General features: G+C 40.5%; 1 protein-coding gene across 1 annotated transcript; it reads right to left on the bottom strand.

Moving 5' to 3' along the window:
• Nucleotides 1–788: 788 nt before the first annotated feature.
• On the bottom strand, nt 789–15,841 carry rab33a (RAB33A, member RAS oncogene family). The gene is made up of 4 exons (XM_030396811.1): nt 15,323–15,841; nt 9,011–9,151; nt 6,905–6,985; nt 789–6,827 (listed from the first exon to the last, which is right to left on the bottom strand). The coding sequence occupies exons 1-4, from the start codon at nt 15,719–15,721 to the stop codon at nt 6,603–6,605; spliced, it is 846 nt and encodes a 281-aa protein (XP_030252671.1). The 5' UTR covers nt 15,722–15,841; the 3' UTR covers nt 789–6,602.
• Between the last annotated feature and the right edge of the window lie 962 nt (nt 15,842–16,803).

Raw genomic sequence — 16,803 nt, 5'->3', positions numbered from 1 at the left:
TGCAAGTAATTCAGTTCATTAGGTGAATTTTTTTATTTTTTTAAACAGATTATTGTCTTAACTTCACCTCCTGTCACTGGGGAAAAAAACGGTACCAAGGCCCCAAAAGAGTTTCAGAATCCAGGACAGCCTCCATTTTGTGTCCTTAAGATAATCAGTTAGTGTTATTTCTTACCTGCCTCAGGTATATGTGAAAAGATAGCCTATCTACCTATATGATTTATCAGAGAGGGTCATTAGAGCTATTCTTCTGTGTAGAGCTCTTGTTCAAATGAAAATGTTAAAGATATATTTATGTATCTTGGGATATTTTGAATTCCCTTCTCAGATTTGATTACCTTTCATCACGTTTTGTATTTATTTTTTATACGGGCTAAATCTTTTTTTATATTAAAACTGTGTTGGTCTCTTTCCAATTAGATGTCTGTCTATCTTTATAGCTCACATGCCGGCCTACGTCTTCTCAAAAAAAGTCCAGCCTCTCTGGTACATCTTAAATGTGAAATATGGAAATATGTGCAAACATTTAGACTAACAAGACTAACCAACAACATCAGCAGAACGTGAAGACATAACAGCTCTGACATTATGTGTTGTGTTCATAGATTTATATAGACGAACTAGGTACCAGATGGAAAGATGTTGCCCGGCTTTTGTGGAACAGAACACCTGTAGCTGCATTGGGTCGCAGGTGTAGTTACCCGTATTTGTTGTTGGAATGAATTAAACAGATCAACAGTCAATTCTTACATATTGCACAATTAACATGACAACATTAATAACATACCTTTGAACCCAACAATTTTATTGAGTAACCATGTTCTCTAAGATTTCTTGGTGCTTGCCTTAAGGAGGTTTTTGTTGCTTAAAGACACCTGTACACATTACATCTGTTCAGACGCAATCAAGGTGCAATATGTGAAAATTGGTTAACTGTAGAATTCATGCTCAAAACTAATAGGAGACAGCATATTACCAAAGTGTCCGCTTACCACTGCTTACTTAAACTGCTATTAGCCAGTTAGCCCTATTAGCCGTGCTGCTAGTGGATGAGATTGGGGGTTCACAGCATCAGGGGAGATTGGTGTTTACACTGCTAGCACAGGAGCCATGGCCCATCCCAGGATGCTAGCTAGTTGGTTAGCATGCTAACTTCAACGGATATCTCTACAACACAACACACAGCCATCAGAACTGTTATTTTTTCACATTCTGTTGACAATTATAGTTATGGTTTGAATGTTTTCAACTTGAATTCTTTAATATTGTCCCTTTAACCATTTGAACCTTCTTTCACTGGTGGACCCAGAGTTGGTAAGAAGGAGATACTGCAGCCCAATGATTCGGTGAAAGGCATGTCTTTTGTCTTACCTCCCTGATCTTCTCACACTCCCAAAATTCAGCGCTCATCTGCTACATCCATTAATAGACACATGATCTGCTTGTTTTCTAGCCAAAGACAAGGAAGAGCCACAAGCCACAGGTGTGTAGACAGAAGGTGGAGACAGACAGACAGACAGACAGACAGACAGATGCAGAAACTGAGATTTGGAGGCAGTGATGGAGACAGAAATTCAGAGTATTAGGACTCATTGAAGCAATGACAATGAGATATGAGACAGGCATTGGGGGACTTAAAGGGATAAACCATACAAGGATAAGGACAGAAATAGAATAAGAGAGCAGCAGAAACAGGGTGACACATGAAGGGTGAAATAAGATCCAGGTCAGACAGAAAGAGAACAAGAGAATGAAAAAACAGACATGAAATGTGAAGTTCCTGTGTGTGGAAGGGAAACGTACTCTGACAGTAAACCTCAGTCATGGCCAAAACAGACATGTTACTGAAATCTTCATCAGGTTAATGCTTCGGGGGCACATAATGTCAGAAGCTGGCGTTTAAACGTTCAGATAAAAGCGGCTGAGCTGGTCGCCAAAAAAAAAGTGGATCTGAGCCAAGTGATGCTTCTTCAGCAGTTTTTATCAGAAGTCCCTTTGTGAGATTGTGACAACCACAATGTTACATATGAAACATTATAATAGTAGACAATCTGGTACAGTCCAAAACAATAATAACAAAAACTCACAGCCAAAGAACATTGTCATCTCAGATTCAACAATTAAATGATGACAACGTCATAAAATCAAGTAATACCACTTAAGGCTTTTGTTAAAGGAGTAACTTGGTATTTTGAGTTTCAATCTGATTTTTTTTTTTTAATTTGTAGTATTGACCAGGTAGAAATTTCTTTGTTTTCAGGGCGAGCGCTTGTCATGTTCAAGTTATTGTGTAGGTGTGGTGTCAACACTGGTAGAGAAAAACAACCATATAGATGAAAAATGAAAGCAGCTAATTACGACCCTTGTTTACTTCTGTTGTTAGGCTGCAACCTCTAGACACCGTAGTAATGATTACAGCTTAAAAGGAGGAGGTGAGAAGATGTAGTATAAAGAGTGAAAAGTCCATATGGGGAGGAGTTCGGATTAAACAAGCGCAAGACTTTCATTTAGGAGACAGCTGTTCATGTCCACTGTGAATCCAGATGTCAACGTAGTGAAGTTAAGTCACGTACGTAACATAACATACGTAACATAACATAAGTTACTCAGGTAACGTAGATAGGTTTGTAACCGGAGATACAGAAGTAATGTAGAGATTTGTACCCATAACATAACGTCTTCCTAAGCCAGTTGTTTTCTTGCCTAAATTTAACTGAAGGCTGAAAGCAGCTAGCTAACAAGCTAGCCTGTACTAGCACTCTCTGAAAGTAATGTACATGACTAGTACTCTCTCATTTAAAGAAACCCCCGTCATGTGTTGTTTGTTATTTGATTCATCTGCCAATTACTTTCTCAACTATTCATTAAACATCAAAAATGTGAAATATGCCAATCACAAAGTCACGTTTTCTCCAACAAACAGTCCAAATTACAAAGACATTTGGATTGTTAACTTTCATATCAAGAAAATAAAACCAGCACATTTTCACATTTGAGAAGCTTGAACTAGAGGATTTTTTGGCATATTTGCTTGAAATTTACTTTTTTAATTGATTATCAAAAGAAAATGATTTGATTGACTAATTATTTCAGCTCCAGTACCCTGTGCGACTCATTAAATGACTGTGCCCTGACAGATAAAAATACCAGACTAAAATTTCAAATGTCAAGGCATCTCTTTAAGAGCAAACATCGGTTATTAAAAAAGTCACAAAGTGCCAGCGAAAAGGAGTAAACTATTATAACAAATAAAACATGTATGTGTATGTACATGGAAAAATGAAGGCAAGCAAAACACACTGTACATTTGTATTTCTTAAGTTCTAGACCTGAATAAAATACAAATTACTTATGATTTCAAATGTTTGAATAAACTTTTAAATACCTTCCTCGTTCTTGTCCAGTCATTTGAATCCAAGTCAATTGTTATTTTATTCAGATCTGGTGAGTTTATGAAGGAAATGCAGGCACAACATGTTTGGGTTTTTTTCTTATTAGGCCAGTACAGTCGTCTCACATATATTACTGCGACTAAATTAGCCAGGTTATGCTAACCTAAACAGAGCCATAGATGTTTGTTAACAGATAGAAAGTTGTAGAGTGTGCCCCTCCAGTCAGACTTGACAACCCTAAAGAAAATAAGCGGTTTAGGAAAATGGATGACAGGATGTTATTCCAGTTTTTGAGTGTTCTTCTGCCCAGCTTTTTACAAACCTATGGCTCTGGGTTGAATGTCACAGATTTGCCCGTGAATGCAGCTCTCCCTGGTATTTTACAATAATGTTATTTCTATTCACCCTTAACGGCTGCTTGAACCTGCTGATAGAAGACGAACAGAGGAGAATTTCAGAATAAAAAATCCCTAAAACCTGATACAGCTCAGACAATAGCTCTATGGATATCACTTGGATGCACACAGTGTTTAAATTGCTCAATGAGAAGAATTAATTAGGTCACCAGACTGTCAGTTTAGAGGGAACACCAGTCTGAAATGCTCACTGATCTGATTTTTTTTTGCATATGGCATCCAAATATATTTATAGCATTGCTCAAAAGTAGGTTACAGTGTTAAAGGGACAGTTTACCCCAATCAAAAATGCATATTTTCCCAACAGTCTGGATTGTTTTGGTGTGAATTGACAAGATTTGGAAATATCAGATCTAGAGATGTCAGCCGTCTCTCGAATATAAGGGAGCTGGATGGCACTCAGTGTGTGGTACTCAAAATCAGCAGTAATGTATCTTTCCAGAAATCATGCCTCAGTTACCGAGATAAGAGGCACAGAAGAAAACGTGCATTTACTTATTGACAAGAGGCTTGTGACAGCGCCAAGCTCCCAGTCCGGACCAGACTAGGTGCACTTTTATCCAAACTGACTACCTAACGGCAGCAACCGTTAGCGGCTGCAGCAAGCAGCAGTCAGCGGTTACTCTGGTGTTATGCCTCTCCCTGCTTGTGTTGGATATTGTCTGTTTTGAGGCCAATTTTTACATATGGCACCTTTAAGTTTTGCAAATGAATTTTTAATGTAGCACCTCAAAGAGTGCCACCTGGTTCCATTATATTGTAGAGAAGGCAGACGGCTGTCTGTGTATGTCTACGGCTGATATCTACAAAATCTCGGCACACCAAAACAATCTACAGGTACAGGTTACAAGAATTGTATGACTTTTGGAAATACACTCACTGCCAAAATGATCTTACTTTAAATGAATCAAAGAAAATGATGACTTCAAAATTACCAGGTAAAGTACATGAATCATTTTAAGCTTGTACAACTCACACTTAGCAGTCTACGTTACTTGGTATAATGAGGTAATCAGTTTTCTGACTTTTTTTTAGAGTAAAGTCAACTTTAAAATGTACAGTGTAGGGCAAGCAACATAGTGAGTATACCTCTATGTCTAACTGACTGAGTCACAGTGAGGCTTACAGCCTAACACCTCACTAAAAAGACTCCATAGCTCCAACACTGAGTAATGCACAGTGAGTTCTTCTACCCACATCCTATCTGGGAGCTGTCTTAATGTAAAGCACACTGCTTCTCAGTGCACAGTAAATAATGAATATGGCTTTCTACAGCGTTTCATGCAGCCTATACCATCCATGGCTCGGATACTCCTAGACTCGCTCCTTTATACACACACCACAGCAGACTTAAGTCCACTCACAGCATACATCCAGGCTCAGGCTGTGCAGCAGTGTCAATATATCCATTACGTCTACAGGGGCTACAGTTTTCTTACATCTTCCCTGCCCTCTCTGAGACTGGAGGCAGTGATATTGATGTGGAGAGCACATCATCTAAGACAAGACTGAACGCCCTCATTACAGAATGTAGGATTGCTGTGGTCGACTGGCTATCTCGAGGTCGTGTGGATCGGATGTTTCTGCATTTGCGCACAAAGGGGAAAGCTGGATAAGCCACTTTGCCAAGAGTTAAGTGTGGAGGGAGATTTGTTTACATCAGGGTTAGATGAGAAAAAGGAGCCTTCTCCCTCTCTCCTCCTTCTTTGTAGTAGGGTGCATTACTCCTGCATCAGGGTAAGGGGATATTACAGCCTCTGATCGATACGTGACATGCTGCCGAACAACCTCTACGGTCCGTTTTCAGGAAACCTTCACGTCGAGGTTTTCCTACATAGGTCCTGGAAGCTCACCTGGAAGCTCCCTTTTTTTCTCCCTATTTTACCAACATCAACATTGTCTTTTGTCATCTTTCCCATGTTTTCATCATCTCACAGTGGTTTTCAGTGAACTGTCCTACTTGTGAAGGATTAACCTATATTGACATCAGATATATTGAGACTTGGAGACAAAAAAAGAGTCTCATTCGTCCTCTGAAATAGTTGATATTTCCATTTAAGAGGCGGCCAGAGTGTTCAGTTGGTTGCAGACACAAAAATTTTGTCAAGTGTTTGAAATACTCAAGAAGGAGGCAACTTTTTAAGGCAGTAGAATAAATGTTTGAAAATGCTGCTTGAATTAAAATAAATAAGGACAAAGCAGCAAAAAGAAGGATTGTGATTTAAGAGTATCGAACACGTCGCCTCAGATTGTTTGCTGTTAATAATGGCCTGTCTGATGAAAAACACCAAACCAGGGCTGGTTTAGAAAATAACAGGCTTGCATCAAGTTAGTTGCGGATCCCCAGATGACTCCTATATTAATATTGTTGTGTTTGCCTGGGCACAGTGAAAGTGTATTTACTCGGTGTCTGTCTACGTTTGAATACATGGAGGAATTTCTACACGACGCCGTACTCTAAAAGGCAACATTGTCCTATTTCTGAATTGTTAATAAATGCTTCCTCTTTTCTCTCCGTCTTCACCGTCCCCTCTCCTCCCAGTCCTCATCCTCAACAAGAATATTGATGATGTTTCGGTCCCTCACTCAAGCATCCTCCTCTTCCCCCAAGCACACTGCTCTTAGTGTCAGCCTCAACCCCCAACTTCTCCTCCTAAACCAGAAAAAGTTGCACTTAATTTAAAAGACCCTTGTCTCAGCCTCACTCTCCCATCATCCCTCTCCTCCTCTTCCTCGACATGTACAGTTACTCTTCTCTCTTCCCCTCCATTATGCCTCCCACTCCTCCTTTTCCTCAACAAGGACAATTACTCTTTGTTTCAGTCTCTTGTGTGAGTCTGACCCTCCCGTCCTCTCTCTCCACGTCTCTGTAGAGCAGGGATTTCTGGGCCTTCAGGCGGCAGGCCAGCGACATGAAGATGGAGTCGACGTTCTGGCTCTCCCTCGGGTCCTTGGCCGACGTCTCGAACAGCAGCATGTTGTGGGAGTCAGCGAACTTCAGCGCCATGTTGGAGGGCACCTGGAAAGCATACATTCTAATTAAACCTGGAAAGGTAAATAAAGGTTTAGACTACTGTGCTGAGATCTCACACTCACCTGTATTTGGTCCACAAGGTCACACTTGTTTCCCACCAGGACTCGAGGTACTGATGCTGAGACCCGATGGCCATTACACTCCTAGAACACAACAGATGACAGCTTTATAAACTTTATAAACTACGGTCATGCTCACATGATATGTGACCAAAATATGAGCAGCTCAGTGGAAAAAATAAACCTCTAGCCTCCGAGGTGTAATTTGTAATTTGTAATATGTCTCACTTGGCGAAAAGAACTGCTGCTGCCCAAATGGCTGCCTAGCCAAATTTCCAACAGCTCAATATAAATATAAGCCAGCAGTAAGGCTCATAGAATCTATTCAACCAATGGAAAAAGAGTTTGTATCAAGCCTGCACACCGCTGTGTGTTGTGATCATGTGACAGAAAGACTGATAGGGTGAGCATCGGGGGTAATCAACTTGAAGGTGAAGTTCATGAAGGTCTCTAAATCATAAAAGTCCCATTCTTTCTTTCTATTCTGCTCACATGGCATACATTTGGCATTAGTCACACTTACAGTCACATTACAATTTTAATTCTACAACAACTTGTTAAACTACCTTTGCAATTCATAACTTGCACTTGGTGTCATAGTGTATAGGATCGAGTGGCATCTAGCAGTCGAGTTACGGATTGAACTGACAACCACCAAAAATGCCAAAAGCAGCAAATTGCCCTCCTCAGAGCCAGTGTTTGGGGTGTCCCTTCTGGGCTACTGTAGAAACATGGCTGTGCAACATGGTAGACTCTGGGGACCTGCTTTTAATTCTTGACTATCACTACTTAATAGTTCAACCACTTTCTACTACTTCTACACTTAGTAATTGTATAACTATAGTAGAGTAGTTGAGGTAACAGCAGTGATAGTGGAGCTTGTAACAATAGAGTAGTGGCAGTATTTAAAGGAGAACTTCGGTCGATTTAAACATGCAGCTTCATTGCTCAAGCTACCCTTGACTTGCGAGTACCGAAGACGCGAACAAATTTGGTCTAGCCATTACAGAGCTCCGTGAACGGAGATGTAGCATTGAACGCTAACTGCATGGGGTCAGAACTTCACGCTGTGTTTTAAGCATCTTAACATGCTCCACATCTCACACCAGAAGTTATGCAACATCAGCAGACACCTTAGCACACAGCACTGTAGCGTGTATGACTCAAACTGAATAAAAAAGTAGTTAAAATAGTGTGTTTGTGCAAGCAGCTACTTACCTGTTTGTTGACATCCGTGTGTTCCGGTAGCTAGACCAAACTAGTCAATCCGTCGAGCGTGCACTTACTCCCTCACTGGCGGAGACGGAAACGTATTCCAGCATTTTCGTGTGTATGTTCATAATGTACATGTCCATGTTACAACCTGTCATGAGCCATGAGCCTTACAATAGCCTGTTAAGCCTGTTAAGTGCACACTCGATGGATACGCTAGTTTGGTCTAGCTACCGGAAGACGCGGATGTCAACAAACAGGTAAGTAGCACCTTGCACAAACACACTATTTTAACTACTTTTTTATTCATTTTGAGTCATACACGCTACAGTGCTGTGTGCTAAGGTGTCTGCTGCTGTTGCATAACTTCTGGTGTTAGATGTGGAGCATGTTAAGATGCTTAAAACACAGCGTGAAGTTCTGACCCCATGCAGTTAGCGTTCAATGCTACATCTCCGTTCACGGAGCTCTGTAATGGCTGGACCAAATTTGTTCGCGTCTTTGGTACTCGCAAGTCAAGGGTAGCTTGAGCAATGAAGCTGCATGTTTAAATCGACCGAAGTTCTCCTTTAAGCATACACTGGAAAGATTTTTCCTACACACACTACGACATCAACCACTTTCAATAATTAATTTCCTAAGTGATCAGTTGGGGCTTTGTTGGCCTGCTCACAGCAATTGTTAGAATTGCTGCAGCATTAGCATTCAGAGATGCAAACCTTGCTTTGTGATGGCAACATCACAGTGTCAACTCACAGCTAATAAGTAGTTCCTGGGAAAGAACCATTGTGAACACTGGAAACTGGTGCTGATGATGCTCATGGTGCCAAATCACCACATTCAGCACCACATTAAGAAAGAGCATTCATTTGACCCTGTATCGAGCCAGTTACCAACCTCTATCCACGTCTGTAGGTTGCGGAAGGAAGTCATCTTGGTGACATCATACACAAAGACCACCGCATGGACATTGCGGTAGTAGTGCTCCACCATGGATTTACGAAATCGTTCCTGGCCTGCTGTGTCCCAAACCTGCACCTGTGGAGATAGATGAGGTGAGACTGTATTTCAGTCTGGGTGATGGGAAGTTAAGACAATGTACAAGTTGGAAGGCAGTTGGCGGTTTTCAGAACATCCTGGGTGGTTAAAGCTGCAAACAGAGTGACAAAATCCAGCTTCTTATCTATACACGTTTTATTAATCTCATTTGATTAGAAACAATTAGAGATATGAATGTGTCTACAATGACTTGTCCAAGCTGATAAGGCCTGACAAGAACCAGAACACAGCATTGCACCATGTCAACAGGAAAGAGTGCCAGGATCTTCCTGACTACAGGGCCTCTAGAGAGCACTGCTCTGTAACACGATGGCCTCAGGCAGGTGCTCTGTGCTTTATACAGCATTTGATGTATGGTAAAATCTCATGCCTAATTGCGGGATTTAAACCAGATGAAACACGATATTTTGATCCATTGCCACAGTGTGTGCAGGTTATATAGGAAAGTTTATCAAATGTTGGTGTGTTGCTCATTGTTCCAGCCTACGATGTCTGATCTGACCACATTCTGTTCTCATATTTTAAAGGAAAGTGTGAGTACTGTCAGACAACAAAACAACTCACAAGCCAATTCATCTAGCTTAATATACCGGTGTCTGCTTCCAGCGCTTTCTGACACAATAATACACTTGTCTGGATTATACTTCCAGATTTAGCCTTAATCCTCAACCAGTGCACCTAAGCAGCATGTGGAACTAGCCTGCATCACTGTCACTTCCTGGCACACTCATTTCATAATTATCTCCACTGGGCTTAAGCCTCAGGTGGATCAGGCTTTTGGCTGTGAGTGTGACTTTGTGCACAGCTAATCTCATATACTCCTGGACCCATCAGCCTAATATTTTTGAGCACATTTCTGAATGTTCAATGACCTGTTTAGTTGCAGTGATTCACACATTTTTTATTTGACTGTTGTTTTGTAATCTCCGTTTTTTCTGTTTTCTTTCATCTCACATGTATTTTGTTATGGAAAAATGTCATCTTTATAAATGATAAAGGACATTTTACATTGTTGCCCCCCCTTTCATTCCACTATTCTTAAGCATACATACTAGACACCGCCTGCCCTGCACTTCCTGTTCCCCCAGGACACACGTGGTGGACATCTGGACTGTACTGTACTCTTCTGGCTGCAGCAGTTGATGGTTCAGATTTAACCAAAGGGACGCAGAGGAAGAGAGCTTGATTTACCAACTCTGCACAACAGAAACTACTGATATTGATTTCACCTAAAAATAAAATTCAGTCATGTCAGAATGCAGAGTAAAAGTGTCAGCTGGTTGAAAGCATCCGCGGCCTCTGTGAGCTTAGCACTTTCTATATCAACATGGACGCCTCCCAACACTCAGCCCAGGCCGCTGGAGAAAAAGGACCAGTGAATAACCTGCTATTACCATTTGAAAGGACAAGGCGAGGTCTTAGCATCAGAGGCTGAATGCTGCATTTAATGCTGCTCAGAACATCAAAGCTCGGTCTTGGTGCTGAAAACTGGGTGTCTAATAATTCATCAGCAAGCTGAGCACAAAACTTGTCTCACAAAAAAAAAATGATATGGAGGAATTCTTTATATACCTCTCATCAGTGAAGATGTTGTTTAAAACAATGTTCTATTTTGTCAAGGGGCAATTTAAATTAATCTGTATTATGTTTGGTATTTTTGAGTCAGACCAAAATAATTCAGTCACTGTCCTTAGTTTTAGTTCAGCTGATTTCCTGTTTTATGCTGAAAGTTAACCCTCATGTTTTACTATCCACTTCCTGTCTTTGTCTTTTTTCCCACTGTTTTTCTGCATATATCTTTGTTTAATTTGTTCATTAGCCGTCGTGTATTTAAGTCTTCATTGGTTTCACCATTTCCATTCTGTGTCTCTTCTGTACCTTTGCCTGTTCCTCAGTCCTATTGGGTTCCCTGTGTTTCCCCTATGTTGGACGGATATCAGCTCATCACTGAAGCTGGATTTTTTGTTGTACAACCTGCCTGCTTCTATGTCTGAGTTTGGTTCCCAATTTGATGAACTGTGGACAGAATTCTGGCTGTCAACGGCTGTCACGCAAACCTAAGAATCATGAACATTATTTTGACACCTTACTCTGCACATCTATACTTAGTCTACTGCTATTTGTAGTCCTCCGCAGCTTATAACATTTGTTGTTGCCAATCTGTGTGCTCCTTTTATTGACCTGCCAGAGAGCTCGAGAGGAAAAGGAGTCACTCAGCTGGATCCGTGTAGTTAATTGGTCTTTATTTACGTGGATTTATATTATATGTTAATCCTGTGAGTGTGAGTGACATTTTGACTCATAATCTTTTCTTAAAGCCATATTGCACCACCGGAGAGGCAATGAAATCACCACCCGGATGACACACATAAACACACAAGATTTGAGCTCCCTGTCTGGGAGCGAACGACCCGGAGTCTGCCTGATTTGAAACACCTGTCTGCTTGTAAACCCTCAGGGCTCACAATACAACCACCAGTGTCAACCAGACAAAATATATGACATGAGATATAATAAAATCCATGCTTCATCCTCAGATGTGTTACATCTCTAAATACAAACAGTATTCCAGCTTTTCTTTCAAGCCCAGTTTGTGTGTTCATCACATTCTACTGTGAGTGTTGCACGGGATAACAAAGACCCTCTAAAATGCTGCTGGACACGTTCATTTTGTCCTGAGGATGGTGTTCAAGTCAAACGTCTAGGATGATTACTAATTACAGGACATATTACCCTGGGGGGCATAAATATGACATTTCATGACAAACTGTCCATTAGCTGCTAATAATACTTCCGTCTAGGTTGAAACTGTGTCCTGATGGTGGCCCTGCATGAAAGGTCATACGGTCAAGCAAACCATTAGGGATCATCCTCTGGGGACCAAAAATATCTACAGCTGCAGTGAATGAATGAGCAGTGGTCATCAAGACATGTTTTCCCCTGGACCGAAAGGACAGTAGACCAATCCGTATGTTTGGTCCCACTTAAAGCAAATTTATCATGTTAACATAATTCATACATTTACAAAAAAATCATGTGTTAAATAAGGAGAAGGAAGGAAAAAAGACTGCACTGACAACAGGTACAGCATCAGAGTTAATTACTTGAAAAGGCTTAATCTAGATAATAAATCCTACTTATTGACCCATCTTGATGTTTTCTACAAATATCATCAACATGACCATACAAGCTTTGAAGGCAGCAAAACAAAGTATAAAAGAACTGCAGAGATCCACATTTCTAGAAATGTTGGGACAACGTGTAAAATGTAAATAAAAACAGAATGCATTCATTTGCAAATACTTTTCCACCTTTTTCAAATTTAGTACAGTACAAAGACAAGTTGGGGTGCGGGCGAGGCAATCTGATCGTGATTTATCTTGAATGTGTCCACAATCTACTTTTAAGGTGAATAATAGAGATTCTGATTTGAAAGTCCTCTGATTTCTGCTTCAGAAAAGCCTATAACCTCAGCCATGCAATACATCAACAGAGTTATGTGGCTAACTAGATGGTTACACTGATTGGACAAATTACTTTTACAGGGGTCTTCATTGGGTGACATCCTATAAAAAATGCAACATGAGTAATGGCTAGGCTTTTTCATGTGTGGCTATAGTCAATAGGGCACTTCAAAACTGGGGAAAATGTATCACAATAGTGATAATGGATCATGATCGCAATTAAATATATCTCAACATTATTTTTGTTTTTTGTTTTGGCCAGATCATCCACCCTTTTAGATATTTAGCATTCAAATCTATACACTTTTTTTTGTAAATATACCCTCAGAATTTGCCGGGACAGTAGTGGAATGTATACGATATTACATGATTCCTTGATTCAATATTTATATTTATATATATTATATTATATATTATATTTATATTTAACATTTATGATGTGAATATAGGTGTGTGTGTGTATTTATATATATATAAAACGGACATGTTTGTACACAGGATACTTCTGCCTGGGCTCAGGAACACATTGTCAGTAGACACAGTTCGTCACTGCATCTACAAATGCAAGTTAAGATTCTACCATCTACCCAAAGCAACAGCCATTTATTAACAACAAACAGAAATGCTGTTGAGGTCTCTAAACTCGAGCTTATCTGAGATGGACTGACACAGAGATAGAGTGCGCTGTGGTGTGACGAGATCACATTGTAAATTATTTTTGGACATTATTGACATGGTGTCCTCTGGGCTAAAGAGGAAATGGACCGTCCACATTGTTACCCAAGCAAAGTTAAAGCCAGCACCTGTGATGGTTATTATTATTACTTATTATTATGGTGTGGAGGTGTGTTAGTGCAGCATTAATGTTGAAAGGTACACACAGGTTTTGCAACATACAGTGACAATGACAAGTCACATTCTGCAGGTGTTAAATCACTGCACACAGCATCCCAGCTTTTATAGAATCAGGGTTATATTAGATTGTAGGATTATTTACATGAATTTAAATGAGCACATGAACAAACGGACAATGACACTTCTTCACACTGCTCATCGTACTGCGTGACTGTGTTCTGAAGAGTATTTCAATGATTCATGTTCTCTGACCTGATAGTTGTAGTGCACAGTGTGTTTGTGAGTCAGCATTAGGGGGCATCTGGAGGTTGCAGACAGGCTGGTCTACTGAGAGGTGGGGGGAGCCTACACACATATGTGTAAGTGTGATATGGAGGTTGCACACACACCTACTGGCCGAGTGAGGAGGGGGAAGGTATGAACGTTAGACGACGGAATTCTGACTACACATTCAGTCACAGATTGCCTCATTCACTGAGCAAAGATGTGAGTAAATGTTAAACTAAAATGTTCAACAAAATTATTTGTCATTACGCTTCATCGTACTGCTGTACTGAAATTCATTTTGCTACATCTGCCAGCATGCATCTTTACTAAGGATGTCGTTAAATTTTAATGGAGCGAGTACCAGGACACCTTCACACTACTACAGCCCACATTTCTACTGCTTGAGTAGAATCAGTTGTGACTCATGTGAAGTGTAACAAACTGTATTCAAACAGAAGATGGTTGATTTAATTATGGTTTGAAAGAGGGGAAATAGCAGCCATCATTTCATACAGTAACAAGACCTTTTTATTTTAGTTCTAAAAATAAATTGAAGGTGCTAAAGCTGGACAGAGATCAAAGTCTCCTGGAATCAGCTGCAACTATTGATTATTTTCACTCCTGACATAGCCCATGATCTTTTTAATTGGATTGTTTAGTCCTGAAAATGGCTAAAAATAGTGAACATTGTCTTTTAAATGCTTGCTTTTTTCTAAATTTGTTGTCTTTTAAATGACACTTTTTAAAATCTATGTATTTCTACGTTTGTTTTTATTGTCTTTTCAATGGAATTTCTAACATTTAGAATTTCTAATGCATTTCTATGTCTCTGTAAAGCACGTTGGAACTGTCCTTGTTTCAGAATGGTGCTATATAAATAAACCATGGCTTTTTATTGCATTTGTTGTCCGACCAATTGTCTAAAACCGAACGATATTCAGCTTACCATCATATAACACAAAGAAAAGAAAAAAACTAGACCCAGAAAATCTTCAGCTCAATGAAATTAATTGTTTATTAGAATAGTTGCAGGTTAATCTTCTGTTGATGACCTGATTGATTTTAGTTTACCAGAAATTAGAATATTTACAGTTCCAGGGGTCTGTAACTTCAATCTAATGGGTTTTCCAGGAAACACATGATTAAAAACAGGTTATACGGTTTGCCTGTAGCAGCTGGGAATTCTTGAAGATTCAGGAAACACTACTAAAACATCTACTGTCCAACTTGTAAGAATATATTCTTTTCTCCATAATGATGTCCCCCAAAACACCCATTTGACCGAATAGATGAGCTTCATTGTCAGGTTTCCTTTTTCTGAGCTACAAGGACACACAAAGCCTTTGTTGTCAAAACACGCTAACTGTCTCCAACATCAATATCCCAACAAATATCCCTAATAAATAAAAATGAAAATGAAATGAGAGAATGGGCCCTGTGTGATCCACTGGCAGACTTTGAGCTGCAGCTGATCAACAAAAAGAGAGGCGGAGGAGGAGGAGGAGGAGGAGGAGGGAGTGAGGAAACACTACCACTCCACATCCAGCCCCTCCGTCGTCTTTACCTTGATGGTCTCCCCTTCTATCTCCACCGCCTTCTCCCTGAAATCCACGCCGATGGTGGCCTCTGTCTTGTCGGGGAAGCTCCCCCCGGTGAAGCGGAAGGTGAGGCAGGTCTTCCCCACGTTGGAGTCCCCGATGACGATGATCTTGAAGATCCGCGTCTGGATGCTCAGCTCCAGGGAGGAGGTGCTCAGGTCCACGGAGGACGTTAGGCTCGGGGCGGCATCGTTGCTGCTGCTGGCTCGACTCCGGCTCACCCGCTGTAGATCCATGGAGGATGTCAGGATGGTGACATTGTCGTCCGCTCGGTTCCGTCGTGCGACCCCTCTCCCGCCTCCAGCTCCTCCGCCGCCGCCACTGCCCGGAGCTCGGGTCTCCTCCTCCGGGGAATCGTTGGTCATTATGCCGGAGGAGGCGATGCGCAAATCGGTGTGCGTGAGTGGAGAGGAGAGGGGGTGGACGGACGGATGGATGAGTGAAGGGAGGGGAGAGGAGAAGTAGGAGGAGGAGGAGGGAGGAAGGAAGGGAGGGAGGGAGGAGGAGACCAGGGATGAGACAATACCGACGGGGCTCTGCTTCAGCTGCTGACTGTGGCCTTAAAGGGAGAAGCATTGTAAACACATGACATCAGTTTATTTACAAGATGTATTTTTATTTTAATACAAGGCATGTAAGAAGTAATCTACAACCAGAAAATCATGTAAAATCATTTTCAATCTTTCTTCATGAGAGTGATGCTGTCAGGGACAATAAATGAAGATATTAAAGTGACACAACAATATGACCCTAAGTGCCTTTAAAGGAAAAGTTCACCTGAAAATGAAAATTCAGTTGTCATCTACTCACTTCCATGCGGATGGAAAGTTGAATGAAGTTTCGCAGTCCACAAAACATTTCTGGAGCCTTAATGGAGTTGCGGCATTCTCCTGTCTCCTACAGTGTTATCAAAGTCTCCAGAAGCTCCAAGATCCCAACATTTATTTAAAAATATGTTATTTTAACCCTTTTTGAGCAAAAAATCTTCACTTTAGTTGCTTAGCAAGAAGTGTTAGCAAGCACCTTGTCTGAAGTGGGTGCACAAGTGTGTAAATATGGTCGTTTCGTATCAATTTGGGATTTCTGGGGCTTCCAGAGACTTTTTAGCCATTTCTTTTTCTTTCTTTTTTTTCAGTTGTTTTTCTACATTGTAAAATAAAGTCTCAGTTATTAAGGAGAATGCTGCAACACAATGAAACTTCACTTGACATGAGCATGGGGGTGAGTAGATAATGACTGAAATTTCATTTTTGGATGAAGTTATCCTTTAAGGTTAGTATAAACTCCCAAATGATTCATGCAGATATAGCTTTTAATCTTTATTAAAAATATATAATATATAGAGAGCAATTTTACATGAACACTATAAAATCCCATTAAGTTTAATGAGGTCACTTCTGAGTCCCACAGACGCAGGATTTTATTGTACTTTTTACACCATTATATT

This window comes from Sparus aurata, chromosome 18 (genome assembly GCF_900880675.1).
Source record: "Sparus aurata chromosome 18, fSpaAur1.1, whole genome shotgun sequence".
In the NCBI taxonomy this organism is placed as follows: domain Eukaryota; kingdom Metazoa; phylum Chordata; class Actinopteri; order Spariformes; family Sparidae; genus Sparus; species Sparus aurata.
This window is presented reverse-complemented; position numbering and strand designations above follow the sequence as displayed.

Bases quoted from the DNA above. Each gene is read 5' to 3' on its own strand.
- rab33a (XM_030396811.1), bottom strand. From the start codon at position 15,721: ATGACCAACGATTCCCCGGAGGAGGAGACCCGAGCTCCGGGCAGTGGC. The intron at 6,986-9,010 runs GTTGGTAACTGG...GTTGTGTTCTAG, and splicing joins ACCTACAGACGTGGATAGAG to GAGTGTAATGGCCATCGGGT. The intron at 6,828-6,904 runs GTGAGTGTGAGA...TATGCTTTCCAG, and splicing joins ACCTTGTGGACCAAATACAG to GTGCCCTCCAACATGGCGCT.